A 14,308-nucleotide genomic window follows, 5' to 3' on the forward strand; every position below is an offset into this window, starting at 1 on the left:
CCAATATTTAGACCTTGATAATATCATTTAAAAATTTGGTGAATTTTAAAAAAAAAATGCATTGATCCACAACTATTTTTTCAAATACATAAAGTGACCCAAGAAATCGCCTCTTTTGGTCCCGCGATTTTGGAACTGATTTTTATGCCAAACGATAGCTTATGATGAAACATCAATCACACGAAATTTTCAAGTTGAGGTGACAATTAGTTTCTGAGATATGGGAGGTCAAAGAAGTGAAAATTCGCTTCGATGTACCTACGGACTTTTATGTCAGTCCGATAATTTCAACTTGAAAATTTCGTGCGATTGAAGTCTCATCATAAGGTATCGTTTGACATAAAATTCAGTTCCAAAATCGTAGGGCCAAAAAGAGGCGAAAAAAGGCCTCATTTTTGGGTCACTCTTTCGACATATCAAAATTTACACTTCCCGAATTAGCACTGGAAAGTTGCAAGATTCAAAAATACGAAAATGGTAACTCAAAACCGACGTTGGGGTGCAGTGGACCCCATGTGACCAATTAGTGATTATAAGAGGGTGTGACCACAGAGGGTTAAAAAAAAATATGGTAATTATTTAGAAATTTTCCATCCTCACCGATTTCAATGAATTTTGGATATGTTATCAAGATTAAGATTCTGAACAACTTTTTCCTATACATGTTACCGCCGCACGACCTTCGTTCTCGAGATATTTGCGAAAAACTACATTTGACTTATTCCGACGCAACGCATTCCACTTTCCAACTTGTCGCGGGTATTAGTATTGGTTGGGGCTAGATTAGTGCAGGGGGCGCGTGAAGCATGATAGCGAACTGATGTGAGTTTAGAGATTTGCACCAGAAACTTGCGGATGCCAGTCAACACCCCGACTCATATCGGTTCGCCATCATGCTTTACGCGCCCGCTCGCAGGCGCGCGCCCTCCGCGGTAATCTAGTCCCAGCCAATACTAATACCCGCGACAAGTTGGAAAGTGGAACGAAGTTTTTCGCAACTATCTCGGAAACGAAGGTCAACTTCGTCATTTGCTTTGTCCCATACTGGCGCATGCGCTGCCACGGACGCGTACTGTAGGCAGCTACTATACGGCAGGATACATTGTGTAATAGCAGTAGTTTTTCGCGAATATCTCGGAAACGAAGGTCCAGCGGCGGTAACAAGTATAGGGAAAAGTTGTTCAGAATCGTGTCCCCGACAACATATCCAAAAATCATTGAGATCGGTGAGGATGGAAAACTTTTAAATAATTACCAAAAATATTTTTAAAAATTCCGATGTCCTTTTGATTTCATTATCCACCCTGTGCCCACTTCAACTAAACGGACCTGTCCAATTCCCGTGCTATCGCTCCAAACAAAAGGCAAGCATGTCATTGGAAATCTTTATTCCGCGTCTCGATCCCAAATCAAATTCGCCCAGCCGTGGTCCAGGACCACCCGCGGACTTCGAGGTCGCTTGCTCCGCCGTTCTTCCCATGTGGCGTTTGTTGCCCGCCATTTAAACCGGTCCCTAGACACCAGAACGCGACGTATCCGCACGTGCGTCGTATATTAATGCCCAATTGTTGCAGACGCGTATTTACACGCGCCTGGCACGATAACTCCGAGGTGGCACGATCCTCTTTTTCGCGACGCCACTCGAGTAATTCCAGTCACGTGTATCCGAGCCGCGTCGTCCTTCCTCGGTACTCTCGCGGATCTACACTGATCCGGACGGGACGAGCGGTGAATTAATATCGCCGATTCCCTTTCTTTTATCCCACTGCACGCGATCGCTGGCGGGACGAGTGATATTTCATTAGAACCGACGGCCAATCGTATTGTTTATCGGCGAGCGCCGCGGCGATGGCTCATCCTCGATGATAAGCTTGCGAATCACGATCGTCCGGCGACGGAAGTGCGTTTGAATAATCAAACAACAGGCGATTTCGATCTTCGCCGGACGATCGCCGCGGCTTCGGAGAGACCGAGTCGATCGTGGCTGGAATTGTTTGAGTGTGTTCGTTGGAGCGAAATGTGATCGAGGATTGGGTGGTATTTAGGAAGTGCGATGATTTGCGGCAAGCGTGGCCGCATAGGTGGCGCCCCGTTAGTTTGGGTATTTGTAGAGTTCGGAGAAGAGTAACTGAGGAGAGTCGATGTTGGGGGAATTGGTAACGCGCCTGGCCAGTAAGCAGCGGAACCGCAGGTTCGCGGGTTCGAGTCCCATCGCCCCCAGGTATTTTTTTTCAGCGACAAGTTTGTTGAGGTGGACATGGTTAATCGAGGAAATCGGTGGGGAAGTGGTTTGTGGGTATATGGGGAATTGAATTGATTGATTGGTGGTTGATGGTAAATTGAAGGAATTTTCAAATTTTCAGGTTCTTGAAATTGTTGAGGCTACCGTCAAGGACCACCCAGTACCTGATCACTTAAAAGAGGAGAGTAACTAACTACCGCGGGTTTTTAAACGTGTAAAGCCGCGTATTCACCTGCGCATTCGCCCCGAATGTGCATTCGGGGTTGAGTAAAATTTGCGGCGTCCATTTCATGGTATTGTTCGGACCCGAATGCGCGCCGAATGCTCGCCGAATGCTCGCCGAATGCACGCCGAACGCGCACCGTACGCGCGCCGAACACCGGACGCACAAAAAATCTTAAAACTTAACAAAATTTAAATTTTTTTTTGTTATTTCAATAAATCTATGTTTTATCTTTAATTTGGCATTAAAAAAAGTGCACACATAATAATTATTTTATAATTTAACTTTGAAAGTGAAAAATGCAAAGGGAGCAGTTTCTGATCACCTTCACACGTTTTACTATGAGCTGCCAAATTTTGCGTATAAATTTCAGAACACTTCATAATTATTTAGTAATTTGTTAGAATAAATTTGTATCGTAACAAGCTTATTATTTTGTTTATTTTCCTAAACTGATCAGGAATTGAGTTCTGATCAGGAACTGGGTCCTTGACGTTATTGTGAGGATGTGATTGAGTGGGGAAATGGAGACGTGGTAGTCATTTCGTAGTTGATACGGAAAAACATTTCAAATTCAAAACTGCATAATAATTAGAATTGTTAAAAATTTGGATCACTGACAAGTTCGCGTTGAGAACTGACTTGTTTAACCAAATATTCAATCCATTAACAGTAGAATTTCGAAATAGCAATCACGGATACGAAAATGATCCCCTAAAATCAAACAGCCCCTTCAATTCATCCCTTAAATATTTAACAAAGTATTTAAAGCACTATCCTTAAAAAAAATAATAATAAAAAATCAAACATTTCTAGCAATAAACACATTCTCACAAGAGAATGCATCGTTTTCGCGCCAAAAATCTGCTTCAAACCGCCTAAGGTGCGAATCCACACCGAGATTTTTCTATCACGAGACAAAAATCTCAGCAGCAATTAAATGTAAATAATGGAAACAAACTCATCCCGGATTTGGACCTTTACAAATAGACAGCTCCCTCCGAACAGTGATTGCACGTCGTCTCGAGGAGCTAGTCACTCCAATAACATCGCGATTTTATCGAGCTACCTCGTCCGAAATCGTCGCCGCTAGGAAATTCGCGAGGGAATAGCGAGCACGCGACGAAACATTAAATTTAATGATACTGCCGTCGAATCTGGAGTGATTCCGTTTCCTGAACTGCTCGTTCAGGTCTGGCTAGAAAGCCATCGACATTCCCCCCCCCCCCCCACCGTACCCCTACTCTCTTCACCTCGTTCCCTTTTCCTTGCGAAACAGGAGAGGACCCCGGTCCCTGTGCCGTAGGAACTTTAATCCCCATGTTCAGGACTTTCTCGCCTTTCCACTGGCAACGAAGCACCGTGAAGGCAGGGAAAGTGAACAGGAGGGGATTACGACGCGACAAGAAGCGTTATCACGTTCCACAGATGCTGTGGCAGGAGCAAAAAAAGAATAAAGTTTCCTCGGAAGCGTCGGGATGAAGCAGTTAACGCTCTAATGGGAGAAGTTTTTAATCGGTCCCCCCTCTGTAATTACGAAGTATACTGGGCTTTTAAAAGTAAAATTGATTTCCTGCCTGACGTCATTCTTTCTTTTCCCTGACGAATTAGGAAGACTGCGATTTCTGCGGACGATACACGGTGGAACGAATTAAAGATGTTATTTAAGGGTGGGATTGCGCCTCGTTGAGCCGAAAAATGGGTAATTCTTTGTGAATTTTTTGTACAAAAACGGTTCGACAAATTAATTTGAAATTTCGCAGGCTGTTTTGTTGTGTCTTGAACTATCGTTCTGAATTTTTGTGTGACAGTGAAAAAAACATGGCGGATACAAAAGGAGCGTTGAAGAATAATAGTCTCGGCGTTGACGAAAAGTACTGTAAGGGTTATCCGATACACAAAAAGGGGAAGAGATTCTTAATGTATATGATTGTGGCTATCGGTGGAACTCTGACTACAAGTACGATGCGAATTCTGCGATTAAAAGGGAAAATCTGGGAAAGTCCATTTTTCTTGATTTTGCGATTTATAGCATATTTTGTTGCCAGCAACTGGGCTAAGGAACTGTCGAATCATAAAGGGTTGTGAAGATCAAACGCCCCCGCAAGGTAACGTTAATGGTTTGGTACACTGGTTAAAATTGTTAAAAGCAGGAAATGTCCACTCTGCACTGGAACAAAATAAGCTTCTGTTGTCGAGGTAGAATGAAAAATTATTTAAGAAGAAAATTATACATGAAAATTAAATTCAGTGAACTACTTTGTTCCTTTAATGGTGGAGTAAAGTTTTAAAACTTAATTTTCTTGATAAAGCTGTTTTGTGGCATTTCCTGGTTTTCCCCCTACACTAAAGTGACCAGATATTTTCGGTTCCAATGCGGGACAAGCAAGCAAAAAAAAGGGTTAACAGACCCGTGAGGAGATATTTTCCGTATTTTATTGAAGCATTTACTATATATTTAAAAATACATACTTGTGATTATAAAGTGATACGAAGTTAAAAATATTTATTTTTTCACATGAAAAAAAGTAGAGGAAACAGTAACTTTATGCCACTGCGAAAATTGTAAAAGGTTAAATGTCCAATCCGGGACACTTTGCGGGACACTTTTCAATGCGGGACAAAGGGCTCAAATGCGGGACGCCTGGTCGCTTTACCTTGCACTTCGTTTACCTTAATTTTGGAATACGTTTATCTTTTATTACTGGCAAGAGAAGTTTTTGCTACTTCGCAGAGATGTAGGTTAGTCAGACCCAATAGATCCATTTATGATGGTGATGAATTTTGAAAAAGAATTCTTTTCGCAAATGTTGTGGATCACTGAAATCCATACAGTGACAAGAGAATATTTTATTTAGAGGCACCCTGTATATTCGTTTCCCCAGATTAAATTCTACCTACACGAGAAATGCTCGATGCTTCGCATGAATATTTATTTAAAAATTCAAGGAGTGTATAAAGTTTATTGGAACGTAGATGGAATAAAAATAAGTCCCCATCGGGTCAATTGGAGATGAAATAGTTACTCGTATATCCGGCACGAATTTCAGAGAAAAATATTCCACGTTTTACAAAAAAAAAAGGACGTGCCAAATATTATTCGAAGGCAAACGGGAGCGATGGAATCAATTGTAACGAAGATGGAAGGAAAATACTTTTTCATCAGTCTGATCGAGGATTCAGGAAACTGTCACCGTGTAACGGTCGACCGCGAGAATTTATTCCATTTCAGAATTATTCTCCGAAGAACGTTTTCGCTCGCGGGCTGATAGATCTTTCGGGGGTTTAATTAAATTTCGAAATTGAAACGGCGGAGTGGATTCGATGGCTCGTGGTCGAATGAATCGCCGGAAGTTTACTCTCGAGCAGTTGCATAAAATCATTTCCTCGCTTCAGTCTCCGTAGCTTTTTCTTTTCCCGTCTATTGCCCATACTTGCTTATTCGCATATTTGAACGGTCTCAGCGTGTTCAGCAGTTTTCAAGCGGGAAAGATTTTCTGTTCCATCATTTATTTTCTCGCGTTCTGCGAAACTCGTGGTATCAAACTGTAGCGCTTAAAATGTAGAACTTTTAGAAAGATTCACAGTTTCATTTACTCCTTAAATGTTTATGTTTTTATCCCTTTATAACACAGTGTCGATTGTATTGAATTATTTCACTTCCTTAAATATTAATTTCTTAACCTTCGTCAACAAAGAAATTTTTTAAATGTTGCATAGGTTTTATGGCCCCCCTCTTTTATATTCCCCAAGCACATGTTTCCTTTCCTCCCCTGTTTACGTTTTTCAAAAAAATTTCGCTCAAATCCCATTTTAGAGGGGGGCGTATCTCTTATAGTTCAAAAGAGTAGAATCGAAGAATTCCTGTAGAAAACACTGTAAGCGCCAAAAATCAAATTTTTATACTACAGTATTGCCATTGGCACGTAGAATATTTCCCGATAAATTATTTTTAAATTTTTAATTTTTTTTTAGTTTTCTGAGATCTCTTAAGATTTCTTAAGATTAAGTTATTTAATTAAGTCTTCTAGGAGGACTGTTCATTTCTTTTCACTTAAAATATCTACTCCCCTTTAAAATAAATTACAATTTTCTTGATCCTTCCTGGAATTCCCTAAAAACTGTTCGTCAACGAAACGCAAAAAAATTCACCCACGAGTCCGAGAAATCCGTAGGAACTTCAGATGACCCAAACACGGAGGTACACTAGGAGCCAGAATCCGGTTCCCATCGGAAATCTGGCAACGCTGCATGTCACTAGAATCGCTGAGTTCCGCCCACAGACATATATAGACGGAGCAGAAGCTGGGACTATAGGCGAGGGAAACGGTAGGCTTGGAGGGGAATAGGCAGAAGTCAGATACAGGCACGTCGGGCCGACGTCGGGTTAGCTTCGGAAGCATTCGGTATACATAACCACTGCGTTACCCGATTTGCCTGTATCGCTCCCCTTACCGCGAATCTTACACCCCCCTCAGCTTACGCTCTGTCTATATATGTCTATGAGTTCTGCCTAGTGACATGCAACGTTGCCAAATTTCCGAAGCGAAGCCGTTTTCAAAGAGGAGATATAATAAGAGGCGCCACTCGACAAGGACAGACATAAACTAGGGAAATCACTAGACAACCAATTTAAATGCCCATTCGGCAATGATCGGTAATCCACGGTAAACTTCGGCAATAATCAGCAAATTGCGGTAAGGTACATTTAGTCGATTTGAATATCCCGCTCGAATAGACAAGCAATTTAAATGCCAAGGTCAAGTAAGGACTTCAAAGGTTCCGCCCGGAGTAACGCCTCTTATTATATCTCCTCTTTGCCGTTTTGACGTCTAGTGTACTCGGTAGCATATCCAGGAATTCCCTAGGAATTCGCCGACCAAAAATCCCTAGGGACCAGAGTCACCCACAACTCGACAAATTCCCTAGTTACCGCAGACGAACGAAGTGCAAAGAAACTCACCCACAGATCCAGGAATGCCTTCTCCTGGGCACGTTGCTCTGCGGGACGAGCAACAATGGCGCGGTGCCCTTCGTGCTACCGCTACTTCCGCCGCTTCCTCCGCCGTCGCCGGCCGGAAGCCGTAGCTCCGGTACCTGAAGGCTGCTCATCTTCCGCCGGGTCACGCTTTCGGTCACCAAAACGACACCACCGGGGCGTCCTCCTCGTGGCTGTCTCGTCGATTACCCATCACTGACTTGTCCGCCAGCTTTCACCGAAATCGCAACGATCGTTGCATCGGACTCGGGCGTCCAGCATGCCAGGGACTCCTCCTCGAGGACTAGGGAGCTGGCATTCTTCACGCGTGTTCGTGAAGTGGATGGTGCTCGCTTTAGCATCCGGTGTGGGGACTACGAATGGTAAACGCGACGTGGGTGTAGAGAATTGGGGTAACTCTTTGTAAGAAGATGGCCGCTGATGGCAGTCCTTTGTTGACTTTATTGTTTACTGCGGTTACTGTGTCACGACTTTCCTCGCTTGTAATGAGAATCACAGGCGATTTGTACACTAAATAAAAATATCTTCGATGCACTTAAGTTAATGCAGTTACTTTTAAATCTAATTTCAAAATTATATTGGAATAATTTATCCAAAAATTCAATTTATTGTAATTCGTACAATCTATAAGGATCTACGTTTTGACTTGGATTTTTATTTAAATTAAATATTTTTTAAATTATTCAGTAAACTATTCAAACAGCAATACGTAAAATTAATTGTAATAATCCCCATTTTGGTTCGTCAATTAAAACACAAATTCCTCTAAATAAAGTATAAAGCCGCTGCGTTTATTAATTTTAATAATTTACATTTAATAGTCAATTCAATGCGAATTATTTTTATAATAGTTGTGATTAATAATAGACTGTTTGCGAAATAACTTTTTCTTAATATTGCTGATCATACAGGACTAAGTATTCTGAGTTAAAGTTAGTAAGTATTCTTAAAATTCTTTGACTTATGCAAACTGCAGAAATTTTTCAAATATTTCTTAAGCAAGAAATAAATTTGCAGAATGACTCGAGATATTTACTCCATGAACTGGATGTTAAATAATAAAAAAGGAAAGCATTCTTATTAAAAGTACTATTTAGACTTGCAAATCAAATATTTCTTTTTTCCTTGCTATATGTATATAATTACACCTGTCAATATTTTTCCACTAAGTTCAAGGACAAAGGTTTCGACTTGCCATGGTACGCTGCCATCTTACAAAGGGCTGAAGAAAATTCCCTTTTAATTCGCGAGCTTACTTCGCACACATTTATGCGAATCCTTCCTTCCTGCTGGTATCAGTGCTATGTGAATTGTTAGAATTTTCAATCTTTCTACCAATCGCAGATAAATTCTTCGTCATAAAATATACCGAAAATGTGCAATACCATTTGTTTGTTCGAGCCACCATTTTCGAGAAAATTAACTTTAAAAGTCGCTGCGAGTGCACAGTTGCAGTGGTGTGGGGGCGCTACCGTCGAGAATGCGCGCTGGCAGCGGACATCAGAGTCAAATATCTCAGAAAGGAAACGTCATACGAAAAAATTGTACTCCACAGTTTCCCTTCAATTTTCGATGGGGAATGATCTCCCATCTCCTAATATATATTTTTAATTACCATCTGCTTTCATTATAAATTTCATTAATTTTTTTGCACAATCCCCTTTATTTCTCTCTTGAAATCCCCCCTATTTTAGCATTTGCCAAGTTACCACCTTTCTCTCATTCTCTTTAAAAAATTTCCAACACAAAATCTCCTAAAACTTTCTGAAACATGATTCCACCACCTTAATTTCTACCTACCCTCTCCTCGCATCGCAATATATTTATTTTTTAATTATTTCCCTATTTAAAATCTTATTTGAAGTATAGTTTGCTCTCATCCAAGAAAGTCAGTTTATCTGAATGACGTAGCTGAAGGCATCGAGCAAGAAGTCGTTGTAATTCAATGGGGAGCACCGACATCAAACTGCAAGCCTTATTAAGGCGGACAACAACTATTAAATAGCAGCTCGAGGCATCCGCAACGTCATATCCCACAAGCGATTGTTTGTTAAATCACGGAACGATCTCGAAGGTTCCCTAATGAAAGAACTTCGATTCTTCTCATCAACCAACTCCCCCTCTAATCCCTCCCCATCGAGCAGAACACTTTTTGTCGATGATAAAACGTCAATCCTGTCCCTGAGCATGCAACGTTTACATAAGTGTGCTACACGTGATCGCAATGGAGCGTGATCCTTGGCTGGCGATCTTAACGGTGCACGTAAAACGCGAGAAATCTAATTCATACTGCATTCATTACTCTTGATTTATTGTTATTACTTGTCGTTACCATTTTATTGCTGGGGAACATTAAAATTGAAGAAACCGTGCAAGTTTCCTAGAATTTTTTTTATTTCTATAGAAATTATTTGAAAACAAGAAAAAAAAAAGATTTCTTTTTTTATAAGAAAAAGAATAAGAATAAAAAAAGAAATAATTTTTTTTTCTTTTGTTTTCAAATAATTTCTATAGAAATAAAAAAATTCTCTCTCTCTCTCTCTCTCTCTCTCTCTATATATATATATATATATATATATATATTTGTTTATGCAATAAAGACGTTTAATAATAAAAAAAGAAATAATTTTTTTTGGTTTCAAATAATTTATTAATATATATATATATTATTAAGCAAGTAAGAGGATAGGAATAAGAACAAGACAAACGTAAAGGCGAGGTTCAAGTCTAAAGACTGTTTCCTAACCTAACCTAACTATTTCCTAACCTAGCTTAACTGTTTTTCATTACCTATATGAGATAGGCAAATGTAACAAGAGGTTAGCAGTATTTTATGTCATTCGAAAACATGAAGGGGGTGGGAAGGGTAGCTACCACTCAAAAATAGAAACAAATAATCGTTATGCTTGGAAAAGAAGGGGGATGACGTGGTGTCCTTGATTCCCTGTGTTTAATTTCACAGTCAGAAAATCACACACGTCAGAAGATAATGTCGACTATGCTTAACCGAAAGTACAAGTCATCTAGAAACGTTTGATCGACCGTGACACCGAACGGCACCTACACAAGGTGCACCGTAAGTAGGTCATCCAGTAATTCGGCTCGTTCAAGATCCATGCGAAATTTGCGTTAATTACGACGATGTTTTCCCAAGCAAGCTCCTTCTACTTATTTATCTGCATTCTTTCTGCGAATGCACCGCCACCCAATGATGTTCAGTCCTGTTAATGCAAAGGCTGCCAAGAAATAATGCATTTCTAAATTTATTCATGAGAAAAAAATCTACCACTTGTTTGCAAAAAATTTTGAAGCATTTCAAAGAAGATATTCTTGAATAAATCAGCAGACTGGCCCACTACGTTGTGTGTTCATATTAAAAAATATCTGTTTCGTGCAATTCGCAGAAAAGAAAAAGGGTACCGGGGGATTCTACGTCATAAATTGAATCGAAAGTGTGGAATAACATTTTCTCGTAGAAGTCACCGTTCTCGAGAAAAATTGCTTTGAATGTGCACGCTGTGCGCCACTTGCAAAGCGTCGTTACGACGACACTGAGAATCACTGAGGCGCCCTCTTTGATGCACGCGCGTGCAACCATTTTCAAAGCTAATTTTCTCGGGAAGGGAGCCTCGTATAAAAAAAACGTATTCTACACTTTTGATTCATTTTTTAACGAAGAATCACCTCCTACCGAAACAAATCACAATTTTCCCTCCCTCTAAATTAAAACACGAAAATATTGGGAATATTACAAAGTGGGCCCACCTCAATTACTTTAAGTCTCGTAGCAAAACTAAAATAAGAAATTGCACTGCAGTCTTTATTGTTAAAATATTGATCTAATTCGATTGAGGATGTATCTATGAGCGTCTAAGAAGAAGGGCAATCATACCACAATCGATTATCGATTGTCGATGCTCCCTTTGACTCCCGCTGATAGGCGGCACGCGGTCGCTTATTAATAATAACATAATAAGGGTCGGGTGTGCAGCTGCATCGTTGTGCAACACGATGCAATTTAATCGCACAAGCGCGAACCTTTCTTTGACCCTTTCCAGCCACCGTGCGACCCGACTAGGAATCATCGTGTGGTTCAATGAAAACAAATCACACGTTTATTAATACCTAACGATAACAAACTCGCACCCATGTTATCGCAACTGATTTTGCAACATGCAATGCTGCTTTGGTGATAGTTCCATTTAGTGACAAATTTTCACCTGAAATATTATATGTTTATTTGGAAATCATTTTGGCCACGAATTTTATAAAATACAACACGTTGAGTAGAAAATATAATTCATTGAAAAATGGCAATCAGTGTAAATTACATACTTCGAACAGAGACGTGACAAAATGACTTTCGCATCGAGTTTCACCATGGACCACGCTAATTCTTCATTAACGAACCAGCTCAGTAATCGTTGGATGGGGCCCTCGATCAAAGTCGCCGTGAAAATTACAGGAGGCTGTGTTTAATGAAAATGGAGGGCGGCCTGGGCTGACGCGAGTGTTTACCATGTAATTACCAACACGTTAACGAAGAAGACTCATTGATGAAACCCGAGAGGGCTTCTTGACAACGGCGAGCGACCTGACTTAAGGAAAGGATCATCGATCTACGAACGATGTCGACCCTTGCGAGGGAAACCAGTGCTGGCCTTGTCGTTACGAAGTTTCGCGCTAGATCTAATGAAATTACGACGGAGCACAAATTGTGGTGATTAAACCCTTAGGGCTCCGCCTTAAAGAGCATCAAGGCTGACGAGGGTCTCTCCATTGATCGGCTATAACGCGGTCTCGATGATCCGTGTCTGGTTGGGAAAGAAATGATATTGTCTAGGGTAAGGGTAGGGGTTAAAAAGTGTATAGGAAAGTTTCAATGAGTAGCACCTTGGAGTTAACTGACGAAGGGTTAAGTATTACATAATATATCACGAGTGTTATTGTAGTATTTGGATGTTATATTTCTGAGTATTATATATTATGGTGAGAAATAAAGATTTTGGACATGGATACTTTTGAGTGTGAGTATCACTTCTGAATAGGGATACCTCGGAGTATGGGTAAGTCTGAATCTGGATATTTCTAAGTAGTACATCTCAATCTCAACAATTCTGAATAGGTACATATGTTCCTGAAGATGGATACTTCTGAATAGGCATATCCCTGAATATGGATACTTGTGAATAGGAGTATCCCTGAATATGGATATTTGTGAATAGGAGTAGCCCTGAAGATGAATACTTGTGAATAGGAGTACCCGTGAATATGAATACTTGCGAATATGGATGTTCCTCAATATGGATGCTTATAAATAGGGGTAACCCTGGACATGGATTCTTCTAAATAGGAATATTGCTGCATATGAATACTTGTGAATATTAATATTCCTGAGTATGGATATTTGTGAATGGGAGTATCCCTGAATATGGATATTTGTGAATAGGAGTATCCCTGAATATGGATATTTGTGAATAGGAGTATCCCTGAACATGAATACTTGTGCATAGGATTATCCCTCAACATGGATATTTGGGAATAGGAGTAGCCCTAAATATGGATACTTGTGAATAGGAGTATCCCTGAATATGGATATTTGTGAATAGGAGAATCCCTGAATATGGATCATGGTGGATATGTGTATCCCTGAACATGGACACCTACTTATGAGTAGGAGTATCCCTGAATATGGATATTTGTGAATAGGAGTATCCCTGAACATGAATACTTGTGCATAGGATTATCCCTTAATATGGATATTTGGGAATAGGAGTAGCCCTAAATATGGATACTTGTGAATAGGAGTATCCCTGAATATGGATATTTGTGAATAGGAGAATCCCTGAATATGGATCCTGGTGGATATGAGTATCCCTGAACATGGATACCTACTTATGAGTAGGAGTATCCTCGAATATGAATACTTGTGAATAGAAGTATCCCTGAATATGGATCCTTGTGAATAGGAGTAGCCCTGAAGATGAATACTTGTGAATAGGGGTACCCGTGAATATGAATATTTGTGAATATGGATGTTCCTCAATATGGATGCTTATAAATAGGGGTAACCCTGAACATGGATCCTTCTAAATAGGAATATTGCTGCATATGAATACTTGTGAATATTAATATTCCTGAGTATGGATGTTTGTGAATAGGAGTATCCTTGAATATGAATACTTGTGAATAGGAGTATTCCTGAATATGGATACGTGTGACTAGAAACATCCTTGAACATGGATCCTTGTGGATATGAGTATCCCTGAACATGGATACCTACTTGTGAATAGGAATATCGTCGATATGAATACTTGCGAATAGGAGTATCCCTGAATATAGATACTTCTAAATAGGGATATACCCGAATATAAATACTTCTAAATAAGGATGTCCCAGATATACAAATTCTGCTGTGTTCACATTTGAACGCAGTTACTTCTGACTTATTATTCTGCATATTTCCAGCCAGCCCTGCCTCTCCGAATGCAAAGTTTAAATAATAACGAATACAAATTTATGGATACACATCGGTCTAACGTTTTCTGTTTTCCCATGAAAGCAACATGCATGAAAGCACATACGCGGGCGCGTACTATGTTCCAGAATTTCAATGCTCGCAATACAATATTTTTCCCAGCGATTTATCTCGAGGGCATGGAAAAAATTGATTATTCACATTGCTCTCGGAGACCTCGACGTATTTATTAAGCGCAGGACGCCACGAATTCTCCAGGGGGAGACGGGAAATGAGGTTTTCGCTGCGGATAGATCGCACACTCCTATCAAATCGCGGGGACAGTGGTATGACATTCCCATTTCTGCGGTAACGAACATTAATTAA

General features: G+C 40.2%; 1 protein-coding gene across 3 annotated transcripts in view; it reads right to left on the bottom strand.

The window, feature by feature from the left end:
• The window catches only part of Dnc (phosphodiesterase dunce), a 483,414-nt gene that overhangs the window by 262,083 nt on the left and 207,023 nt on the right, over nucleotides 1–14,308 (bottom strand). The window contains exon 2 of one of the 3 annotated variants that reach the window (XM_076827794.1): nucleotides 7,429–7,817. The exons of the other annotated variants lie outside the window; for them this stretch is intronic. Coding sequence (XP_076683909.1) covers nucleotides 7,429–7,577 — 149 coding nt within the window. The 5' untranslated portion in view covers nucleotides 7,578–7,817. The remainder of the gene's footprint in view (nucleotides 1–7,428; nucleotides 7,818–14,308) is intronic. 3 annotated transcript variants of the gene reach the window in all.

The sequence above is a fragment of the Andrena cerasifolii genome, chromosome 15, assembly GCF_050908995.1.
Source record: "Andrena cerasifolii isolate SP2316 chromosome 15, iyAndCera1_principal, whole genome shotgun sequence".
NCBI lineage: Eukaryota > Metazoa > Arthropoda > Insecta > Hymenoptera > Andrenidae > Andrena > Andrena cerasifolii.